General features: G+C 36.5%; 1 protein-coding gene across 1 annotated transcript in view; it reads left to right on the forward strand.

The window, feature by feature from the left end:
• Positions 1–16,306, forward strand: part of LOC121415203 (E3 ubiquitin-protein ligase arih1-like) — a 39,279-nt gene extending 22,973 nt beyond the window's left edge. Inside the window, exons 6-14 of the mRNA XM_041608367.1 lie at positions 193–366; positions 1,960–2,002; positions 2,504–2,653; positions 5,555–5,607; positions 6,735–6,792; positions 10,618–10,701; positions 12,331–12,507; positions 13,424–13,536; positions 15,559–16,306. Coding sequence (XP_041464301.1) covers positions 193–366; positions 1,960–2,002; positions 2,504–2,653; positions 5,555–5,607; positions 6,735–6,792; positions 10,618–10,701; positions 12,331–12,507; positions 13,424–13,536; positions 15,559–15,643 — 937 coding nt within the window. The 3' untranslated portion in view covers positions 15,644–16,306. The remainder of the gene's footprint in view (positions 1–192; positions 367–1,959; positions 2,003–2,503; positions 2,654–5,554; positions 5,608–6,734; positions 6,793–10,617; positions 10,702–12,330; positions 12,508–13,423; positions 13,537–15,558) is intronic.
• Positions 16,307–24,823: the final 8,517 nt, after the last annotated feature.

Below are 24,823 nucleotides of genomic sequence, written 5' to 3' on the forward strand. Positions count from 1 at the left end.
GGGGGGGGTTAATTTGTGAATTAGAAGTTGAATAATGTTAGAAATGTGAAAACAAATGTAACAAAAATAATACAATTTATGCCAAATCTGTATACTAATGCATGTACACTGTGTATTTGAATATTGAATACATTATTGTATACATTTATATATATTCTTGAATGTTTATTTTCCTTTGTTCTTCTTCTGTAGGAAATTAGTGAAAGAGGCCAAAGTGAAACTGAAGTATCAGCACCTAATTTCCAATAGTTTTGTGGAATGCAATCGTCTAATGAGGTGGTGCCCCGCCCCCGACTGCCCCAACGCATTTAAAGCTAACCACATAGAACCCCACCCTGTTACCTGTATTTGCTCACATACATGCTGGTAAGTTATACATGTAGATTTAGATGGATAGACTGATTTATGGAAGTATGGAGGGATAGATTGATGGATAGATAGATGGTTAGATGAATTGATGGATGGATGGATGGATGGAGGGACAGATTGATGGATTGATGGATGGATGGATCAAGTGATCGATGGATGAATGGATTGATCGATCGATCAATGATGGATGGATTATTGATGGATGGATGAATGAATGAATAAATGAATGATTAAATAACTACCTTGAGGGAAAAAATAATCAAATGATTTATTTCAACATTTAAGATAATTGTATTGGTCCATGAATGCTGGCATACTTATAACGTAATTCAATTTCCAATAGCTTTCAAATACATACATGTACATACACAAATGATGGATAATACAATCTCTCATACAATGTCATTCAATTAGTTTAGGTACAGTGTATTAAAGCTGTCATTGACTGTTCCATGTAATATTTACCCCACTTAGCTTATTAGGACTTTACTTAAGTTTTTGTTCATACATGAAAGAAAAATACTAATCATGGTGTGATTTTTTTTGACAAATGGTTGTACCACAGGTTAAAAATCACAAAAAGATGATGGAATATTATTGGTGTTGTAGAGTTTTAAGTATCAGTTTTAAAGGAAAAGTGGGGTTTCAATTGTTTTCTTTCCTGATATTTCTCTTTTAGCAAGCATTTCTTTCTTACCGTGTTATTTTGGTTCCATGACATTTGCTCTAACAACAATTGCTCCGCTCTAAATTCCACACACTTAAAGGGGAATGAAACCTCTGTAACAATTACGGTAGGCTTGTGTCGAAAAAAATAAACAATTCAAAGAAACAGATCAACGAAAGTTTGAGAAAAATCAGAAAAATTATGAGAAAGTTTGAATATTGCAATCACTAATGCTATGGAGATCCTCCCATTGGCAATGGGACAAGGATGTGTGATGTCACATGTGAACAACTTTTACTCTGATGGACTATGAAATACCCCCAAAATGTCTATTTTTGCTCTTTCTTAGGGGGATGCAAACTCTTTATCAATGATGAATTCTTTAAAAATATGTATTACATGTACATGCCCTCCTATAGAAAGAACACATGATCTAGAGATAGATGTAATAAGAGGCAATTTAAGTGAAATATAAAGTACAGTGTAGTGGGAAGACTTGTTCTTAAGTGACATCACACATCTTTGTCGCATTGCCAATGTGAGGATCTCCATAGCATTAGTGATCGCATTATTCATATGCTCATAATTTTCTCATCATTTGTCTGATTTTTCTCAAACTTTTGTTGATCTGTTTCGTTGATTTTTTTGTTTTCACACAAGCTATCTTGTTCTAAAGGTTTCATTCTCCTTTAATTGAATGACCAACTTAACCCTGGGTTTAAAACCTAAACCTAACATAAATCCTATTGCAAACCTAATCCTTACGCTATATCTTAGACAAAATTAAAGCCATAGCAATTGTCGCAGGAGCAAAATTGTGTATTTCATTTTAATGTATGCTTCTTTTAATTAATTGTAAAATTTGCATATACAGGTACGAAGAAAGATCATCATTTACTGTTTTTTTACTTTTATTTTTCTAGCTTTGTCTGTGGTGAAAATTGGCATGATCCTGTCAAGTGTTCAGTAAGTAATAAAGAATAAGCCCATGTTTTGTAGTATAAATCAAACAAAAATGTAGATTTCAATTATTTTTATTGCTACTCCCAATGATCATTACAACATTAAATTATTTTCTACCATATAAGTTTTTTTTTCAGTCTAGTGGTGCATCACTGAATAATTGCCATTTATTCCCCCACTCTGCAATGACGAAGAGTAAAGCTTATGCATTTGAAACATAAAGAATAACAATTCTTATAAGAAGTATCATAAAAAAAGATGACCAACGGTCCTTTGAAGGACTATCTGACATGGTGTTACCGCAGACCTTGCCATCCACTCTAGCACCATGCAAACCTTCAGAGCTCACAGTATGTTTCTGTATATTATGTCATTTAAACATAATCCCAGTAGCTACATCTATTCTTAAAGACACTCTTCTTTTTGATACGCGATATAGTACTAACCCTTCTTCTGTTATTGCCCAGTGTTCACATTCTTATTTTCATCTTTATTTATACACAGTGGCTCAAGAAGTGGATCAAAAAATGTGATGATGACAGCGAGACTTCCAACTGGATTGCGGCTAACACCAAAGAATGTCCCAAGTGTCATGTGACCATAGAGAAGGACGGTGGTTGCAATCACATGGTTTGTCGCAACCAGAACTGCAAGGTATGGTCATGATATTTTCCTGCGATAAATCACATTGGATGGCATTTTTATTATGAATCATACCATCGATGAAATCGAACCCTCTGAAATAGGGTATGGGTTCCTGGTGCAGACCCCTTGACATTTTTAGTGATGAATTTGTTGCACAATTCTTTTTTTTCTGCTAGGACTTCATGATCTCTTTTCATATTTCATGCATATTTTGAGAACATTTTTTTCAGAACAGTTGCATACAGATGCAACATAATTATATGGAAGTCAAGTTCTTCCAAGCTCTCCTATCCATCCATGCATGCTACCACTACCAACTCCTGGGGGAAATCAAAAGAAAAAGGGAATCGTATCTGTGCATCAAAGTCTCCTTTCTGCTTCCCAAACACCCTGACGGAAGGCATGCAGGAGAGTCCTCGGATCGGAAAAAGATGCATGCTCTCTACACGGTGTTGTGTTGCTAGCATGTTGATCATACCCATGACGTGATGCAGGAAATGCTGAATAGGGTCACTTTTAAATACTTAACTCTCAAGACGAGTGTCTATCCATAAAGTGCTTAGGGTGCTGGACACATGGTTGGACCTTCTCCCCATTTCTTGTTCACCCAAAGAGTAGAAATGGATATCTTTTTCGGCCTGTGTTTCAGGGACACCTGTCATACCTATTAAAGAGGTGATGCAGGAATTGCTGAATATGGTCACTTTTTTTTATGCCAACATCTCTAAATTGTCCCCAATCTAGAAAGGAGTTTGAGGGCAATGGCTACCCAGTTGGCCCCTCTCCCTTCATGTTCGCCCCATGAGTAGAAATAGTTTGGGCCTGCATTCCAGGGACGTCTCTTTTGTCACCAGGTTCATGCTCCACAATGCCTTGAACACCAGGGAATAGTTTTCCTGGTATCACATCGCAATTTGCGCCACTATTTTTTATGACTGCTGCTGCAAAAAAATTCTCTCTTTTGGTGTGTAGCAAGATTTTTGATAGGACTGTACAGGACATAGTTAAAAGATTTTTTTTCTCCTACAACCACAAAAGCTCGATCAAATTTGAGAATCATACAAAGTCATCTAGCATAATATGCTCCACTGACAGGAGAAAGTCGGATTACTTGATAAAATGGAAAGACAGCATTTGCATGGAATCGTCTGGTTTTGCTGCGGTTTATGAAACTTCCTTGGTCTGCGCAATGGACAGGTAGCTCTGTGATGGAAACACTCTTCTATTCATTATCTCTCTTTGAAGAGATTATTGCTCATAGCGAACATACATCAGTCCTTGGGTTGACAAAGCAGATGTTGAACTCTCCCACAAAGATGGTGTAGTATGTGTTTCCAGGTCTCGTCATTGTTTTACATGTTGGACATGTCCCATGTTTGTCTGATGACAAGAGAGCTCGGCAGATCTGGTTTTGGGGTTTTGACACATCCAAAAATGAGAGGCACAGCATCTGAAAGGCTTGATTTGAGCCTAAACGCGATCTTTCGTCTCTGAGAATCCATCATTTTCTCTTGATCCCCCTCTTCTTTGGAGCTTGGATTGTGATTATTTCCCCACAAGTTTTCCCGTCAAGGTCAACAGTTGTTTCTTTCCATGAGCAAAGAGATACAATGTAGACTGCTGAAGGAGGCTGAACAAAATGCACACTCACTGCATTCAATAGTAGCCTATTGTAGACAAAATAAGAAATAGCATCAGTCACATGTGAGAAATCAAATAGTCTTTGTACATGTTTAAAGGTCAAGTCCACCTCAGAAAAATGTTGAATCAATAGAGAAAAATCAGACAAGCACAATGCTGAAAGTTTCATGAAAATCGGATGTAAAATAAGAAAGTTATGACATTTCAAACTTTTGCTTATTTTTAACAAAATAGTTATATGAACGAGCCAGTTACATCCAAATGAGAGAGTCAATGATGTCACTCACTATTTCTTTTGTTTTATATTGTTTGAATTCTACAATATTTCAATTTTTTATGAAATTGACGATTAGGACCTCCTTGCCTGAACCACAAAATGTTAAGATAATGGAAATCCACTTGTTCAGGGAGGAATGAAACTTCATTTCACATGACAATGACGAGAAAATAAAAATATTTCATATAATAAAATACGAAAGAAATATTGAGTGAGTGATGTCATCAGTTTCCTCATTTGCATACCGACCAAGATGTGCATATAACTGTTTTGTCAATTGAAGTGAAACTTTAAAATGTCATAACTTTCTTATTTTACATCCGATTTTGATGACATTTTCAGTGCTATGCTTGTTGAATTTTTCTCCTTTTATTCAAATCAAGTTTCTATTGGGGTGGACTTGTCCTGTAATAAAACACTAAAGAGTAACATCAGACTGAGTGTTCAGTTGTAGTGTTGTGTTCATAATGATTGAAAAATGTCCATCGATTGAAAAATGTCTATTACTTGGATGTAAAGATAGTGTTGTCAATTATTAGACATTGCAATACATTCTTGAAATATACATGTAATTGCTCGAATTTAGGAAGCCTACCTTCAGGGCTTGAATTAATCAAAGACCATGGAGTCTGGGATCCGTTTTATAAAACGTATTATAATAACTATAATAATAATAACTTTGCCCTGGGAATTTTTTTGTGCCCCGCCTCCTTTTTTTTTTTACTTTTCCCTCTTTCACTTTCACAGAGAAATATGCTCTCATTCATCAAGATGTCGGGTCGTGGAAAATGAGGAAAGGGTCTTGGAAAGGTTGGTGCCAAGCACCATTGCAAGGTTCTACGAGACCATATCCAGGGTATCACAAAGCTATAAGTGGCCTTTGCCAGAAAAGAATATTGCAATTTAATAAAAGTCTCTACACCTTTATATGTGTGAACATCATACTCTGAACAAGTCATGGTATAATTATTGAGAATCATTTTTCTTTTCAGGCTGACTTCTGTTGGGTGTGTCTAGGACCGTGGGAGCCCCATGGATCATCATGGTAAGATATTAATAATTTTTTTTTTTTAAATAAAGTGTTTATAGCCCAGCGCACACTAGGCGACGCGATTGCACCCAAATTGCAGAGTGTGCGCCAACCTGCAGCACACTGCAACTATGGTCCGATTTGTTGCAGAAGAACCACAGACTTAATCTTGGACATTTGACACGTCAGATCTTCCTGTGATTTTGATGATTTTAGCCAATCAGATTTGTCCTAGATGATGACGTCACGACCAATTTGCTGCGCTGCTACAGTGTAGAGAACATACACATCTTAGAAGAGGGGCCATAGAGAAGCAGCGCATTGCAGAGCCATTGCAATGCGTGCGCTGGCCTGCAATGCGATTGCACCGAGATTCAATTGGCCAATTGTTGCAGTCAGATCTTAGTGCATTCGTGTCATGTTGTGTGCACTGGGCATACTTTATAGGTTTTACTAATTTATTATTACCCCCGTCATCAGATGTAATCAGTAATTCCTTCACACGATGTACGCACATCCTTTGCTCCCTGGGGAGTAGTGATCAAGCCAGTCATTGAGGCACACACAATACTGGACAAGCTGCAATGATTTTCACTTTCTACCGGGTACCCATTGTGGTCCCATATGTAGACTCTTGTGTAGTAGATTGAGTGTGGCATCAAGTGAAAACAATCTTTCAGAGTCGAGAAAGAAGTGTATGCTTATCTTTTTCTTGACAGTTTTCAAACAAATCAAACAATTTCAAGGAAATTTGGGAAATAGGTGCACATTTGATGAATATAAAGATGTAAAATGTGAAAGTTCAGCAACGTTTTGGGGGAAGGTTTTTGTTTTTATACCCCAGCCAGTTAACAGTAACCAGCCATTTATTTAGAGCACTTTAATGGAGTCCAAATTTGCATAATGGCCACAGGCTTGTAGAGGCGAAAACAAAAGCTGCTAGACCGGCCGAGACTTGCCCAGTGACTAGAGTTGAAGTAAGGAATAAAGGAGGTTGGAATGAAGTTAAATGAATAAAATCATTGAATAAAGAGACCCCCCTCCCTCCGCCTTCTTTGGCTGCCCCATTTGCGATATTCTTAGAGCTCAAGTAGAAATGCAATTTCACCATAATACCTTTGCATCTTCTTGCTATTATCTAGGTACAACTGCAATAGGTATGATGAAGATGATGCAAGAAAAGCAAGGAACAACCAAGCGGTAAGTTATTCTTATTCAGATACTTGGGCCCTTATTCTGAAGTCGGGTTTGATTTAAACTCTGGTTTTACAGTTGTGGTTTAACTATGGATAGCCAATAGTGGCATAAATGTCTAACAGTAGGATTTCAATGTGTCTTTCAGCCATTTTTCTCTCAAATCATTCTTCACTGTTTCGGAAGGATAAATAAGAAAGCTTTCTTCACCATTCTCGAGTTAGAAAAGAACATAGTAAATATGAGAAAAATAAGGAATTTGTGACATCTTTGGCTTTCCATAAGTTTAGCACAGAGGTAGGCCATGGTTTAAGTTAAACCTGACTTCAGAATAAGGGCCTTGGTGTCAGCAGGTTCCTGACTAATTCAATCTCAATTAAGGAGTCACTTTTGTCAAAATTTGCATCTTGAGGCTGTATGCAGTATACACTGCAGAACATTGATAGGTGATGATTATGATGATGGTGATGATGGTGGTGGTGGTGGTGATGGTGTTGGTGGTGATGGTGGTGGTGATGGTGGTGGTGGTGGTGATGGTGGTGGTGGTGGTGGTGATGATGATGGTGGTGATGATGATGATGACGGTGGTGGTGGTGATGATGATGGTGGTGATGATGATGGTGGTGATGATGATGACGGTGATGGTGGTGATGATGATGGTGGTGATGATGATGATGATTCAGCCTGGGAGCAAATCTGGAACCATGAAAGCACTCAATCAGTTTACCAACAACTGGCAACCGAATACCACTTTTTACACTCCTCTAATGTTTGCCAGATGTTGATTACTGATTTGAGATATTTGATTATTTGAAAACGAAGTACAAGATAAATTAAATTTTATCATGAAATCTAATGAATTCCAAACATTGTAACTCTTTCAAGACATGATGGTGACAACGCATCGTCAGTCAGCTGTGTTGATGGGCATGTGAGTTTGTCCTGAACTGGGACACTCGACTAAAGTCAACTGGCTCATTATTTGTGACCACAGCCACTCCTATTACTCATGACAAATGGCACAAGACAAATATGGCCATAAATGGTTCGATATCGAAACAACACAATCGCAGGAATCTAGATTGTTCAAACAATTGTTTTCCCTGGCTAGCAGTGATGATGATTATAATTATGAAAGTAAAAGGGAATGAAAGTATAATGTATATTTATCTCATTGTCCTGCCAAGTTTTACAAAATACATGCTCCAATTTATTAATGTGATTCTACGTGATAGAGTTTCATTAAAACAAGAGATAATGATTTGTTTTATGATATTTTGAAAAGGAATGTATTCAAAGACACTCAATTTTACTCATTTAACTAATGTATGGGGGAATTGTTTCGCAAACCATCACACTCTGATTTTTGCAATGCATTTGATACATCTTGAGGGCAAGAGAATTGTAAATGAATAAATTGTTAAGTTCGGGAATAAGCACTGTTCTATGAGTGGTGCACTGAAATTAGGATTTGAGCATTCCAAGAAACCAACAATGCTGATTTATCTGGGCAATTAATTTCAGTTTTGATATTTTGTTGTTATTTAATACTACATAATATGTTAATGTTTCCACATTTCTATATGTTTTAATGAGAATATTTATGTTTCTTTTGCCGGTAATTTGTCTATTGGTGCCTTAATGTGTATATGAATTATATACGAATAGAACGTGAGTTTCTTTAGTTTTGTGAGTCTCATTTCTTAGTTCTTAGTCACACCAATCATCATCACTTTTAACACATTTTCGTGATGCTTGTCAGGAAAGTATAATACAGTGCTCATCGCATGGTATTTTAATAAGATAATAACTTAACCTAGGATTGTTATTATTTATTTGACCAAATCATAATACAAACATAAATGACTTTTACACATGGTAAAAACAAACGATAGGCCTACAGAATGGAGCATTGCTACATGCTAGTCAGGGGTGATGATAGAGCATAAAGAATAGCTGTTGCCCGGAAGCATACCACCCCCCCACCAAATATCAAACTTACGAAACGTACAATGATTATGTCAAGACTGAAAAAGGTTTTTGTTGCTGAGGAATACTAGGTTTTATTTTCTTTAAAAAATATTAAGGATTAAATAGAATGTACAAAATTCTTTTCTAACTTTTTAAAATTATTTTTTTATACAATTTTCAATCCACAATAAAGATAAATCTCTACCTGCTGAATACATAAACTGGCATCATGCTCTTGATATATACACATATTTTTTCTCAGGGTTGGCTGAATTATTGCTAAGAATACCAACCAGTATCTATTATCATAATAATTGGCTTTTATATTGCGCTTTATCAATCCACAACTGCTCTAAGCCCTTCGCAAATATTACCTGGGGGGTGTTTCACAAAGACTTAAGTATGACTTAGAGTCGCACTTAAATGCCGGGTTGCGTACGGTATGAAAGGCTTGACCGCATTGGTCAGATCGTCTCAAGAGGACACGCACTAATGCGTATCTATCAATAAGATCACGCGTTGCATATCTTGTACACGTCGGCATTTAAGTGCGACTTAAGTCATACTTAAATCTTTGTGAAACACCCCCCTGGTCACTGGATTCACAGCTCTTAGCAACCTGTTAGGCGCACACTTGCTAAACCAACCAAAATGAAAGTTGTTTCCTTACGATACCCAATTAGCACCTGGGTGAGAGTGGCAAAGTGTGGATTGACGCCTTGCCAAAGGACTCTAGGGCCTAGGGGCCCGTTGCAGAAAAAGTTGCGTTTAAACGCAAGTCAAAAAATCAAACGCAAGTCCCAAATGCGCGCTGTTGATTGGTTGAAAATCATATTGCGCATGATTTTTAGAGTTGCGATTGATTGCAACTTTTTCTGCAACGGGTACTAGGTCATGTTGGGACTCGAAACACGGCCTTCTGATTGCAAGGCGAGAGTCAGAACCGCTGTCCCACTGCGCTTCCATCATCAGTGCTGAAATGAATTGCTCACTTTTATTTAATTTCTTATAATATTAAGACACTGGTAAAATAAAATTACAAAATAAAGTACATTCAAAATTAAATCACAAAGTGGTTGTGTTAATTGTGTCTTTAGCATGGTTTGACAACTATGTTTCTTTCATTTTAGGCCCACATTTGTTTTCTTTCTTTGCCATCTTTGATTTCTATTTCATAAGTGTTTCTTTGTTTTTGTTTGGTTTTTATTTTTTTATTTTTTTGCTTGCTGTTCTCAGCTTTCCATGACATCTAATGATAATTGGTTATTGACAATGTGTTGTAAATGACGATGTGAAAGTATTGCCAATGCACTTAATATTCAATATATATATATAAATATATATATGCCAGCATTTTTTTTTATACCTGCAAGGTTGCCCAGCCCATCAGCATAATGTACATGTACAATCTTGAATGCCCATTTCCTAAATTCTGTGCACCTAATATAATTATGAATAATGACTTATTTGAAAATAATGCATAGATTTGCATTCGACTTATCACAAAATTTAATGACTGGCCAGTGCCCAGTTTGCATGTTTAGGTGACTTGTTTGGACATAACATTCATAAAAAAAAGTACAATTAACTGTTACCGTACACTTGACATTAAAAAAATTGCAATTTTTAAAATGTTATTTAAAATGAATGATATTGTAACTGAGTCGTGATACAAAGTTGGAAGAAGAATGGCTTGCTTTATATTGACAGCCCTTTGCAGGAGTTTCATGCTGCTGCTGAAATTGATAGTTTACATGTGCTTTTGTTAGTCTGATGGTGATGTTCTTGCATTTGAAAGCCGTGTTCTGTGAGGTTGGAGAATGGAACTAAAGAAATACTGTTGGTAATTGTTCTCCGCAGCGATCGAGGCAAGCTTTAGAGAGGTACCTGTTCTACTGCAATCGCTACATGAACCACATGCAGAGTTTACGATTTGAGAACAAGGTAGGTTCATTCATTTCATCGTGGTGTCACCACTGCTTCTACGGTGGTACTAAAAAGTTAGTGAACCCTACCAGATAGTGCACTTCTTCGTGCCGATTCCTGAACGTAGACAACAATGCTTCAGTGTTCAGCGAGCCTTGAAAACAAACGTTATTGAATGTAGTATTTTATCACCTCAGTTCACGACTGAATATCAAAAACATGGAAGAACCCATTTAAGGTATGTTCACATTTTCTGGTGGGTTTCACTAACTTTTTAGCACCACTCTATATTGTTTATCACTCTAAGATGCCCTTTAATTAGAATTGGTTTAAAATGAACATTTTGCAGGAATTGTTTATCAGTCATAAAGGCCACCGCACACCTTACTACCCGACTGGTCGCCGACTGGCTTGCGACTGAGTGAGGGGAGATGTGACGTCACAGCGCTTGTCAGCTTCACAGTCGCAGACCTGTCAGAGACAAGTCGCAAGGAAAATCGGGAGGATTTGACATGTCGAATCCTTGTGACTGGATCGCAAGCTCAATCCAACCTTCAGCCAATCAGACAGCGGAGTTGCATAACGCGTATTATGATAAACAACGCGCATATGCAATAGTAAGCGCAATATCTCAGATGCTATGCCAAAAAGCGCATGCGTGAGTCGCAGATCGGATCGCAAGGTGTGTGGTGTCAAGGCTTATGACTGCCTTGCGATTCATCTCTCCTCACTCAGTCGCAAGCTAGTCGGAGACCAGTCGGGTCGTAAGGTGTGCAGTGGCCTTTAACCCTACCTAGGCTGGGGTATTTTGGGAGTTCATATGGCCGGGGGGCCTCCCAGGCCCCCCCTTGAAGTCTTGGCCATTGACCACGCGATCGCACCAAAATTGGCACGCAGGTTGCCTTTGACATCATCTACAAAATTGAATAGTAATTTTCATGCAAATTATTGCTAGTAAGTGATTGTGCAAATTTATGTGTAACTAGTATGCAAAATCATACTTTTCCCTCTAACTCCCCAAATAAAGCTCCAAATGTTCAATTTTTTTGTATAAAATACCAAAAGACAACACATACAATGAAACTTCAGAAATCGATATTTGCACGAAACCATGCATATTCTCATTTTCAGTACTAAATACTGAAAATCAGCGCTAGTTTTGTTCTTAGTAAGTGTACATGAAAAAATTGCGATATCAGATCAATTTCTTATGTATTGTTTTTTTCAATTTTTTTTAAATTTCTCTGTTTTTTGACCTTTTGTTTTTCATTATTCTTTCAATGAAATTTGTTTGGGACTCTTCTTAGATCATTAAGAGCATAAAATAAATACATTAAAACCAGCAAAACTAAAAATAATCATACATTTACGATTTTTGGTTTAAAACAGAATTTGCATTGACTTTGTACACAAAGTCACATTTTTGAGCAATTTTTGATCTGACATGCACTTCAGAACCGCATACCCCAGTGATGCAAAACTGGTCTCAAAAGTTGTGCAAGACTTGAAAGTAAAAAGTCAGCAAGCGGCACGGTCAAATAATTTCACGTGGCGAAAATATTGTGTGAATCATTGAGGTTAGCCTCCGAGCCCCCCCAGCCTAGATAGGGTTGATTATACATTGCATTTAAATTCTCTCTCTTCCAGCTCTACGCCCAGATCAAACGTAAGATGGAGGAGATGCAGCAGCATAATATGTCATGGATAGAGGTTCAGTTCTTGAAGAAAGCTGTAGACGTTCTGTGCCAATGTCGCAGTACTCTCATGTACACCTATGTCTTTGCATTCTACCTCAAAAAGAACAACCAGTCTCTTATATTTGAGGTAAATGGTGACTTGCTACCAGATATTGATGTTTGCAATGCCCTCTTGTTCAGTTTACCCCAGAAACGGTTATCACAGCTTCAAAAGCTCTAAAATGCTGCAGTTCGTATTGTTACATTGTCAAACAAATTCTCACATATTACCCCAATTCTGAATTCGCTGCACTGGCTCCCTAGCAAGGGTCAGATGACTTTTAAGACTTTGTTGCTTGCCTTTCATTGCGTTCATGGATCAGCTCCCCAATACAATCTTCCTTTTATCAATTATTACATATCCACCAGTTCTCTACGTTCTTCAACATCTCGTTTACTTGTGGTTCCAAAAGTTTCACAAACTTGGTGGGGGGGATGATCCTTTGCTCATGCGTGTCCCATACTATGAAACAGACTTCCTGAAGACATGAAAAATTGTATCTCTGTTGAGTCTTTCAAAAATATTCTTAAAACCTTTCTTTTTACTTAATTTCTTTATGCGCCTTGAGCATTCTACAGAGTGGATTTGGTGCTTTATAATAATAATGATAATTATTATTATATTGATGGAGGTTGTTTTGAGCTCAAATACTTCTTCTTGAATTCAATTTTTTTTCACCGTTTGGGGCGTTCGGGGCATTTTTCCATCCTACATAAATGTAACAAAGCCAATGCCTATTGTGTTGAATTTACTTGGTCAATGTACTGTCTTATGTTTTCTAAAAGCTTCAAGAATGTTGTTAAAAAATTGCATACTCTTTTTTTTTTCTTTGATATATATAATTTTTAAAAAATGAATGCTTCTTTAAAAATCATACTACCCATCTTTGTACCGTTCTCTTACCACTTGTAATGAAGTTATGACCAATTAAATTTCAATGATCAAAGGACTTAACTTGCCAAGGGGATGATTTGAATATTATTCTTTCTGTATTGTTTTTCAGGAGAATCAGAAGGACTTAGAGAATGCCACGGAGACGTTATCAGAGTACCTCGAACGTGATATCACCTCCGATGCTCTAGCAGAAATCAAGCAAAAAGTGCAAGATAAATCAAGGTACTTGAGTCAAACTATAGGGTCGTGTGGTCTAGTGGTTAGAGCATCGGACTCATTTAACCGTAAGGTTGTGAGTTTGAATCCCTGCGCTGCCATTGTCTCCACTTTGATGAAAAAGACCCGAGAGTAATTTCTGTCGTCTATATGGTCAGCCACTATGACTGATTAACTTTGGACGTAAAATGTTTCATAGGTGATTGGTTGTGTACCAGCTTGGCATTATACCAGCAAAAAGCTGTTGTGCGCTTTCCCAGAAACTTAGCTTTAATTGGCAAGTAACTTCAAAGAAAAGCTGTCTTACTTGTTGGTTTATGTTTTCTTTGATGTTGCATATATTCTCATGAACCCTTGACATCAGATCAGGAGTATTGGTCATATTTGTAGGTACTTCAATAATGTAATATATTCTCTTCTTTAAATCGTCACATGAGCACTTGTCGTATTTTATCAACTTTATCACCACTGTCATTATTATCATCATCATTATAATTGTCAACATCATCATTATCTCCATCATAGTCATCATCATCTTCGGTATTATCATTATCATCATCTTCATTATCATCATCACCACCTCTACAACCACTACCACCACCGCTATCAATACCATTATCACCACCTCAACCACCACCTCTACCACCACCACTACCACCATCACCACTTCTACCACTACCACCACCACCATGTCTACCACCACCTCTACCACCACCACTACTACCACCACCATTACCACCACAATCACCACCTCCATCATCATCACTACCACCATGATCACCGCCATCACTATTCTTCTATAAACTGGGGAAAATTTACGTAAGGGGCTATAGCCTCTCTGCCATAGAAGCAATCTCTTAATTATTGATCCGGGCTTTAGTAGAAATTATTGAAACTAGCCTGTGTAAAAATATTGTTCATTTTGACAGAGTGGGATTTGTGCAGAGCTCTTGTAAAGTGTGATCAGTTTCTTCTGGAACCCAGTCTATTTCCCTTATATATATATATATATATATATATATATAAAATAAACAAAGTTACACAGATAACGTGTGGTTCATCAGTACTTTATTGATTTGCTACTCGGAGTTTCACGCAGATGCGATCTTCAGGCAACAATAAAGGCTAGTGGCAATACCATTTGAACATTAACAATTCACTGAAAAAGCGCGCAGAGCGCGCAACCCCATTTCACGCATATGGAGCGCAAGGTACCATGGTAATTTAGCGCGCTGGGATGGTTCCACTGAGAAGAAAGAGAGAGAGAAAGAAAGAGCATTAGAGAGAGAAAGAAAGAAAAAGAAAAAGAGAGAGGGGGAGAAAGAGAAGAGAGAGAGCGGGGGGGGGGGGGGGCATGAAGCGACAATGCACCAGTGAAACTGGGTTAGGCAAGAAGATGCAAAGCGATTACGAAAATTCTTTCTTGAAGTTGCACAAGTAAAACTTATTCTGATGACGGCATTTAGAAATGAGTTCCGGTCTCTTATTTAGGAGTGATTGCTTTGTCGCTTCATGCCCCCCCGCCCCCCCCCCCCCCCCGCGCTCTCTCTCTTCCTCTCTTCTCTCCCCCCTCTCTCTTTTTCTTTTTCTTTCTTTCTCTCTCTAATGCTCTTTCTTTCTCTCTCTCTTTCTTCTCAGTGGAACCATCCCAGCGCGCTAAATTACCATGGTACCTTGCGCTCCATATGCGTGAAATGGGGTTGCGCGCTCTGCGCGCTTTTTCAGTGAATTGTTAATGTTCAAATGGTATTGCCACTAGCCTTTATTGTTGCCTGAAGATCGCATCTGCGTGAAACTCCGAGTAGCAAATCAATAAAGTACTGATGAACCACACGTTATCTGTGTAACTTTGTTTATTTTATTTCATGCTCTGCCTCATCACAGACATCGAGCACTCTTCTTTACAAGGATAGCATTCACCAAGTGTATATATATATATATATATATATATATATATTAAAAAGACTTTCTCATAATTATGTAAGAGATGAATAATTTGGGTCATTGTTTCTCACTATTCCATTCCAGGTACTGCGAGAGCAGGAGAAAGGTGTTACTAGAACACGTCCATGAAGGCTACGAGAAAGATCTCTGGGAGTATTACGATAATTGAATAGCAGACTAGCGGACTAGGAAGTGACTATTTTAGCCTGTTTAGAGAGGAGTATCGAGAGCAATTGACTTCCATCTATACTTTCCAAAATAAACATGTTTGTCATGTGCATATCATTAATATAAAGACAAACTTGTAATGTTTTTCTTCATGTATCCGTAACGTTCAGTTTGTTTGTGTTCCCCACTCCATCCGAGTTACCCTTTTCCGTTTCTGATTTCATATACTCATAAACCTAAGAATTTGTTAGGTACCTGTATGCACATGAAAATAAACAACTTTTTTTGCAATGTAAAAAAAAAAAGCAAGAAAAAATGAAGAAAAAAAAAATAAAAGAGCAATAGCTGTGAGAAGAATCTGTCATTTCATCTAGCTGTTGGTGATCGTTGACCTCTTTGCCATGTTTTCCCAGTCGTATAGGGTAATTAGAAGTTCAGCATTGGCTGTTGGTGTTGGGCCAGTTTGTTCACCAGCCACAGTACAGTGCTGCCAACTAGCGCTGATTTTCAGTATTTAGTACTGAAAATGAGAATATGCATGGTTTCGTGCAAATATTGATTTCTAAAGTTTCAGTGTATGTGTTGTCTTTTGGTATTTCTTTTAAACTACTGTGGAGCGTTTCATCAATATTTTCATCCGACAAGTTGTCAGATCTGACAACTTTCCTCGATTCTGATTGGCTGAGAGGCACTGTTCCTATGGTAACTGTCGGATAAACTGGTACTTGTTGGATAAAAGGTCCGACAAGTCCTTTCATGAAACGCCCCCAGATTTCCTCACCAAAATGACTGATTTTCAGCTTTTGAAATACTGAAATGTTCTTATTTATGTTGGTAGCTCTGACAGCACACTCTTGAAACGAGGCTGGTGTTGAGGGATTTTGCATTATTCGGGGTTTAAAACATTTCTATGATGTTATTAGCGTCATTTCTTTATCACCCACACACAGTTTTGGAGCTAGGTCAGGCAAACCAGTTTCTGTTGCTAACAACAAACTTCAAATCACCCACTTATGGTTATCAGGTTGATTGTGACAGTTTGGGAGAAAACCGTTGATCTTTCTGCTGCAGTGTTAATGTTTAAACTGTGTGGCAAAAGAAAAGAATGGTTGTTGACTAGTAGGGGCTTATGTTGTACAAATGTGTATGGCCGCCAGGGGAGGTGGTTGGAACTATGGTTCCCAAAGTGATGCCGGAATCCTTCTATTTCCCGAGGGGTGCAGCCGCGAAGCAATAGTGGTTGCATTAGTGTAACTGAGGGGACCATAGTTTCACCAAACCTCCAGTCAAGGTCATATTGGTTGATTTGAAGAAAGGCATAGTTTTACATTTAGGGGTTCCATAAAGCATGATAATTGGTATAGCAATTTATAAAAGGGACCACCCGCTGGTTTACTCTATGCAAAGAACCAAGAAATTTGCAATTCACTCCCAAAATGTGTTTTTAAAAAGCCCTTGTAAGTTGCAAAAAATATGCATGAAAATGATATTTTGGTCAATACGAAATGTTCTTTGGGATGAATGAAAATAGGGGAATAGCTATCCTACAGATATTACTAAGATATCCAAGGTTCCCACAGTTATGGAAAATCCTGGAAAAATCTGTGGTCATGGAAAGTCAGGGAATTTGGCAAGTTTGTGAAAAGTCATGGAATTGCATTTACCTCTTGGCTATGGCAGCTATCCAGTTCTTCGTGTCTCTCATACTGTGCCATTGTAACTGGTGTTCATGATTTCCATTTTTCCCAGTTTTGTGACATTCTACATAACTCCCGGGAAGTCATGGAAAGCAGCAATTTAGTCGTGGAATTCTGTTTTCAATTTTCTATGGGCACCCTGATATCCCCCCTTACCCCCCCCCCCCCCCGATAAAGCCCTATAAAATTTGATTTCAGATCCAAATTACACCCTGATGACATCATCATTCAATCATTATTTTTGTTTTGTACCTGACGATACATGAGGTAGGTGCTTTTCTGCAGTAGGCTTCACTGTTTTGTTGGAATGATTAACATTGTAAAGTTACTTGAAGCAATCCAAATTTTTATGTTGTAGGTAAGAGAACACGCAAAAATGCAAATTATTGAATAATCTAGAATAGATGAAGTCATGTTGATATTTCATATTATATTGCTTGTTATTTTTTTTTATTGGTGATATTTTGGCAGGTTGAACTAAATATACTAAACTACACTTCCTCTCACAGAGATCTCAATATTTATCTTTCCCCTTGTACATTAATTATATAGCTAAAGACTCAGCAAATGAAACGCTTTCAAGTTTCAAATCACCTCTATGTTGTCAAAGCGCTGCCTTCTTTTCCAGTTGAGAATCGGAGGATTAAAGCATTTGTTCAAAAGCGCTGTCAGGGGATACCATCTTTTAGAAAAACAAGTTTTATATGACTTTGATATGTATACTCGTCTGGCTTTATATAGAGGTATATAGATGACAGAATTTACCTGTAATTTTAACTTGGATATGTTCTAATTCCATTTGCTGCCGTTTAACATTGCACGAGAGAAAATTGTTACGAGAGGCAAATAATATTGTTATATTGCTATATGTGGCAGTATCTGAAAGTCGGATGGGCGTCGGTTTCCATTGGGGAGTGATTATTATTTGCTGATCCCAGAATTTTTGTGAAAAGCATTGGAAATGCCTGTAACAGAGGACATCCTGGGGGAAGGCAAACCCAGTGAACAGCGACAAATTTTTCGGCAAAGCCTGTGTCGCCTCGGGGCAACTGTCAGGCCGGTGAAAAGTGAGATGATGATTTTATGGCATTGTATACATGACGTCAGCTGGTCATGATTGCCATTCTATTCTGGGTGATTTATGTTAGAATGGTGTCAGATTCCCAATGAAAACACTAGATAATTTGCCTTTAAAGGTAAAAGAAAGTAGTTGCAGCAAATAATTATTTCATGAGAAAGTCTTTAAAAAATCAAGGCTCTGTTCGAACTTATGTTGAGATTGTTATCAACTGATATTTATCTTTAAACAATGAAGTGTTATCAAAGAACAGATCAGAAATGAAGAGAAAATGCAATCTGACTGCATTTGAAGATAATGTGATATCCCAATGCACCTGTGCACAGTCGGATCAACATCCAGCATCTGTTGCAAAAAAAGATGAATGAAACAGTTTTAGAACTGGACTAGACTACTCTTAGTATGTACATGTGTATGTCATTGTATGAACATGATGATGTTAAGCTGTTATGATGAAGTGTAGTTTATCAAAAGGCTGTGTACACACTGATTGTTGTTAACGATGGAACTTCACAAAGTGCTAATGTTCCAATTGTAGCAAATATACGACCCAAGAAGGGAGTGCTTCTGTGTGAAATTTCAAGCCAAGGACTCAAAGGGTCTTGTTTATCTGACCGCCATTTACTGTCTGATCGGCTGGGCCAGCTTCTCTCATCAAACTTGCTTTGATTTTAAGAGATAGTCATGGGTTGTCTTTCATTTTAGTTTCATCTTGTACAAGGAAAAGGTCGATGATTTACAATCAACCACAGCCTAAAGAATAAAGAGATATTTAACATCAAATAGAACCCTCTGCCCTATTAATGGTAGGTGATGTATATAACCAAGCATAATGATGATTGACCCGTAGATTTTCTTGGAAATGGAGTCCCAAAACATTACAGTCTTGTCCTATATCTGTATATGGATGGGCGCGGGTCTGAACACAGCCGGATGAATGACGTCTAGCTGTTTGACGTTCAGTTTGCTCCAAAAGAGTGGCTACCCTCGTGGAATGTTTACGAGACTCTATAGCTGTTACTGCCTATTCATCCCAGCGTTCGGATGTGACTGAATCAAGAGATTGCGATTGCATTGTTCTCTCATATTTACCATGGGATTTGTATTCTTTCAAACTTGCAATATGTAAAAGAAAAGAAAAAAAAACGAAAGCAGCTCTTGTAGTATAGTAGCATTAGATTTAGTCGCTTACTTCCGTTGTAGGAAAGTCTTCAACTTCAATCTTCACCTTCTCGAGCGACTTCTGTCTCTTTTGATTTTCATTCCATCTTGTTCTCATTTAAATTTGGTTCATCACGATCTACTTTTTTATTTATTCCTTGTCTTATTTTGCTCCACTTTTACAAAAGAAAGCAAGAAACAAAAATTTTATTTCCTTTAAAGGAACAGCATGTGTCTATCATTTGCATAAATTTCCTTGCATTGGCACAGTGGTTTACTAGTCATATCTCGTATCAGAATTAGTTTGTTTTAGTTTTTTTTTTTCATTCAGGGGGGATTACACCCTGACAAAAACTTTGTTGTAAAAATAGCAGAAAAAAAATAATTTGAAAATATTGATGAAGGTTTGAAGGAAATCCATTAAAGATAAAAAAAGTTAGAATTTCAAGTTTTTGATTTGTGATGTCATTAACGAGCATCTGCCCCATATGTTATGTAATATAAAATTCATGAATTTCATTTTTTAAAGAGAAATGCCAGTAGTTGCATTAAACGCTGATTTCATGAGAAAGTCTGTAAAACAAGGCTTAATTGTCAGTATATCATCTAGGATCTAGATCTGGTACAGTTACATAAACTGAACTTTGTGAAATCTTGAAATCTACGCTGAAAAACGTTCACACTGAAGATCACCAACACAGATAGGCACACGTGGGACAGTGTATTATTATTGCTGGAATAAAGACCCGACGGAAGTGACCGAATCCGCGCTTATTTTGCTTATTTCTCAGCAATTACACAATTTCTCCCAGAATCCTTTGGCACATGTTTTTTATTCATACAAACAGACACTTGGGTGGTCATTATATTAGATTCTGTAAAAAGTCATTTTGAGATCGTTACCAAAACTGGAATTTATCTTTAATGGTTTTTGTGACTTTTCTTTATTTTCTTTTTAGGAGTGGTGTTAAATCATTTGTGTATTGATTTTCTTACGGTACAATGAAACCCATTTTCAATTTTCAGTGAAAATTACATTTCATTCATTTTTTTACCATACGATATGTAGGAAAGCCTCTTGCATATGATGTCACAAATCAAATAATTAAAATTCGAATAACTTTTTTTTTATTCTTTAATGGATTTTTTCCTCAATCCGTTGCCAATATATATATATATATATATCTTTTTGTCGGCGTGAACTTCCCCTTTAAGTTATTTTTGGAAGAATGAATTTGAATTTCAAATATGAAAACAGATAAAAATCAGTTTTCTTTTGTTTGAAATAGAGCAGTATTCCTCTGACCCCTATTCCATGTTCTATTCCTTGAATATCTTTATCACAATTTGATTCACTTGTTTTTCTTCTATGATCTATGATCTATTTATTATTAATCTCATGGCAACAAATATAATCTTAAATTTTGCATGCAAATGTAATTCATACAGGTTTTAATATGAAAATTGTAGATTTCATGCCTATATGACTTTCACATATGATTGAAATTTTTGATTGAATCTAGTTATAAATTCAGCATCAAAATTTAGATTAGGGCAATTATAGCGAGATCTGGAAGTGAATTGATGATTTTTTTTTATAGTCAAGAGTCAATAACGTTGAAAAATAAATGCATAATAGTTTTTAGACATTATCTGTCTGCAGAAAATCATATGTGTGTGTGCTCGTTTAATAGCATGTAGCTTAAATAGAATACGCTTAACCTCTTTCAGCGTTACCACAATGAGATGTTTACCGTTCTCATGCTTGTATAAGCCGATAAGCATGATAGGAATATGTATAAAGTTTGTTCGGTCTATTTAAATGTTTTTTTGGGGAATCCAGTTTACAGCCTGGATAAGAGTGTGAATGAGAAAATTTTTAATTGAATTTTTTTTGTTTGCATGTCGAGATATGATGAGAGTTGAACATTTTTTATACCGTTTACTGACTTAACAATGCTGGTCAATTAGAGTCACACGAATGATACAATATGTATAAAAAGGTGCAGCAAAAATATTTGTTGGTTGATACACACATATATGTGTATAAAATTGATACTGTATGAACTATATCAGTTAGATCGATGCAGGATATTTGATGATACTTACTGGAGTTGCAGTCTTTAAAACTATTTTGATCTGCTCTTTTTGGCATCCTGGTATTGGTACTTCTTTTTTATTTGTGGGAATCAATCAACTGAAATGTGTACATTGTATAGAATGATGATAAGACATATACTAGTACACGTTTGCATATAATATGGCAGAAAATATCTATAGTCCTGTTAAAGAAGATCCTCAGATTCATGATTTCCCAAAGTTCACCAGCCTCGAAAGTCATCCTAAATGTCAGTTTTATATATGAAAAAAAAAACCTTTTGAAGTTTTGATGATAATTGCTTGTTAGAAGATTATTTTATTCAATTTGGTTCATTCTAAAGTAAAATGAAGATAATTTTTGTCTCACCTGCGAAACAGAGTGAGACTTTAGGTGCCGCTTTTCCGATAGTGGCAACGGCAACCTCTACACCAAATCTTAACCAACGGTTAAGTTTTTGAAATGACAGAATAACTTAGAAAGTATATTGTATTATAAATCATTTTAAATAATATGTGTAGCATCTGCTGTAATCTGACACAGATTTTTTTTTCTTTAAGTTTGTGAACTCCTTGAAATGCCAGTGGTGTTGAGTTATAAAAGTAACTATTCGTTTCATTTTTCTTATTCATCCTTTCCTGGAGTCAAGGTACTATAAATTAAGAACAAGTGCTTTTCACGATGGTATGCTAAAATGGTTTTATCTCTTAGCTTGGTTGCCATAGCAATCTGAAATGGAATAAACTTGGCTTAAACTGCTCACATTTGAATTTTTTATTTAGCAGAAATTTTTCAAAGTCCATGAGTGTTCTTTTTAATCTTAATAATAAAGTGGATTTGAAATATCCTGACTTGTATCTCTTTTTGATGTGATGTATCACATATAAAGCTTAATTTGTTGACTGCCTATTTCTGTGAGTCCTATATAGGCTTTATACAGGATCCCCCAATGCCACGAGTGTACCAATCATGCAAGGTGACCATTTATGTTGGTATTATTTCACTACTTCATACCACTGAGCCTTCCTAATATGCATATACTAATTGAATAAAGACACAATGTAATCACACAAAAAATAGGCTCTTGTTCGTTACGAGTCTTCATGAAAATTTTTTAAAATGTCATGTACGCAGAAAATTTGGCTGTGTAGTAGTTGTATTGCAGTTAAAACAGGTAAATTTAAGAATACTAAGTGAGCGAGTGCAGTTAATCTGTTCAGAATTCACCCATGGATACAAGAACATGACCTAAGCCTGTGATGTTGCATTTCAGGGTCTCAATATTATAAGGACTGCAACTTCATATGAAAATAAACTTTGTAATTGAAAAACTCAAAATTAATTGAGTGTGTGTGGTATTTACCAGGTAAATGAGTCATTGACTGTTTTTGTTTGTGTTTTTTCCTCGCATATTTACGCCTCATTGTGAAATCCATGCATTGTATTAAAAATATTGAAATTTAGACATTTCAATGAAAATATACACCGATGAAAACAATATTGTTTCTGTGTGTTCATTGTAAATAACGTCTAGAGTCAAAAGGAGATATTCTGAGAAAAGTGCAATGTGTGATCATTTTTTCTAAATCAAATCTATTGAGATGTGTTATTTTGCTTTTGAAGAGAAATGCCAGTAGTTGCAGAACACTGATTTCATGAGAAAGTCTGTAAAACCAGGCTTAATTGTCAGTATATCATCGAGGATCTAGATCTGGTACAGTTACATAAACTAAACTTTGTGAAATCTTAAAATCTACACTGAAAAATGTTCACATTGAAGATCACCAACACAGATAGGCACACGTGGGAAAAAAGACCCGATGGAAGGGACCACATCCACGCTTATTTTGCTTATTTCTCAGCAATTACACAATTTCTTCCAGAATCCTTTGGCACATATTTTTTATTCATACAAACAGACTCTTGGGTGGTCATTATATTAGATTCTGTAAAAAGTTAATTTTAAGATTGTTACCAGAACTGGAATCTACTTTTAAGGCAATGTAAAGTACAATTGAATGAAGGCTTTATGGCTTTCAAAATGGCTTTATTTTAATACCATAATCTCAAAATGGACAGTGTGAGTTACAACCTTTATGTCTATCACCCCTTGATAAAATTATGTTTACTTCTTTAATAGATCTTTGCAAGCATCATGGACCATGAAGGGCTGAACACAAGAAATTGGAAAATTTTTATTTATCCATTAATTTATTTATTTTGTATTTATTCAACCGGTCAACTCCATCAGTAATTACAAAATCTTGTGTACTTGGGGACCCTACATAACATGAAATACAGAGGTATGCAGTGGCCGGGGGGGGGGGGCTATATCCGGCTCATGCAACCCCCCCCCCATTGAGAGCCATAATCAAAATTTTTAATGTAAATATGCCGTTCTAATTCAAATCGGAAGGATCGAGTTGCGCTTCAGGGCAGTTGTCAAATTGGAATTGCACTGTTGTGCTGATACAGGGAGGTTCACTGTATAAAGCTTTGAGTAAATTTTAAGTGGAAGCCATCCTTTGTATCCAAATGATTTGAGTGAATAAGAAACAACAGCATTTTTGAAAGTTTGAAAGAAATTGGACCAAGAATAGCTAGGATAGGAATGGATATTTTCATAAAAATAGATCGCTAGGACTACTGGAGTACGTAAAATTCAAATTGGTAGGATATTATGAAACCCTGTAGGTATACAGAGATCATGACTTTTCACAACTTATTGACATGACTTTAATTCTTTTCACCTATTATCTCTTGTTCATTTTAGTCCCCTATGTTGAATATAAAGTAGAAAAGAACATTTTTTAAAGTTAATTGTAAAGTTTAATGAGAAAATATAAAAAATCAAATTTAATGAAATTAGGTTTATGAGAAATGATAAAAGTTAATATAAATTAGATAAAATAATCTTGTTGTTATGTTCTGTGCATGTTTTTGACAGACTCTGTTTATAGTAGATAACACAAAATTATATTGTTTGAAAATGTTTGAAGGTGAATAAAAGGTAGTCTATGGTCCATGGAATAATAATGAAATATGTAAGATAATGGCTGCCCTTCGTGATGTTAACCTGTTGTCAGTAGTCCGACCCCCCCCCCCCCCCCAGCTCAGCAGCGCAAACTCTCGATATCGATATCGAAC

This window comes from Lytechinus variegatus, chromosome 5, assembly GCF_018143015.1.
Source record: "Lytechinus variegatus isolate NC3 chromosome 5, Lvar_3.0, whole genome shotgun sequence".
Classification (NCBI taxonomy): Eukaryota; Metazoa; Echinodermata; class Echinoidea; order Temnopleuroida; family Toxopneustidae; genus Lytechinus; species Lytechinus variegatus.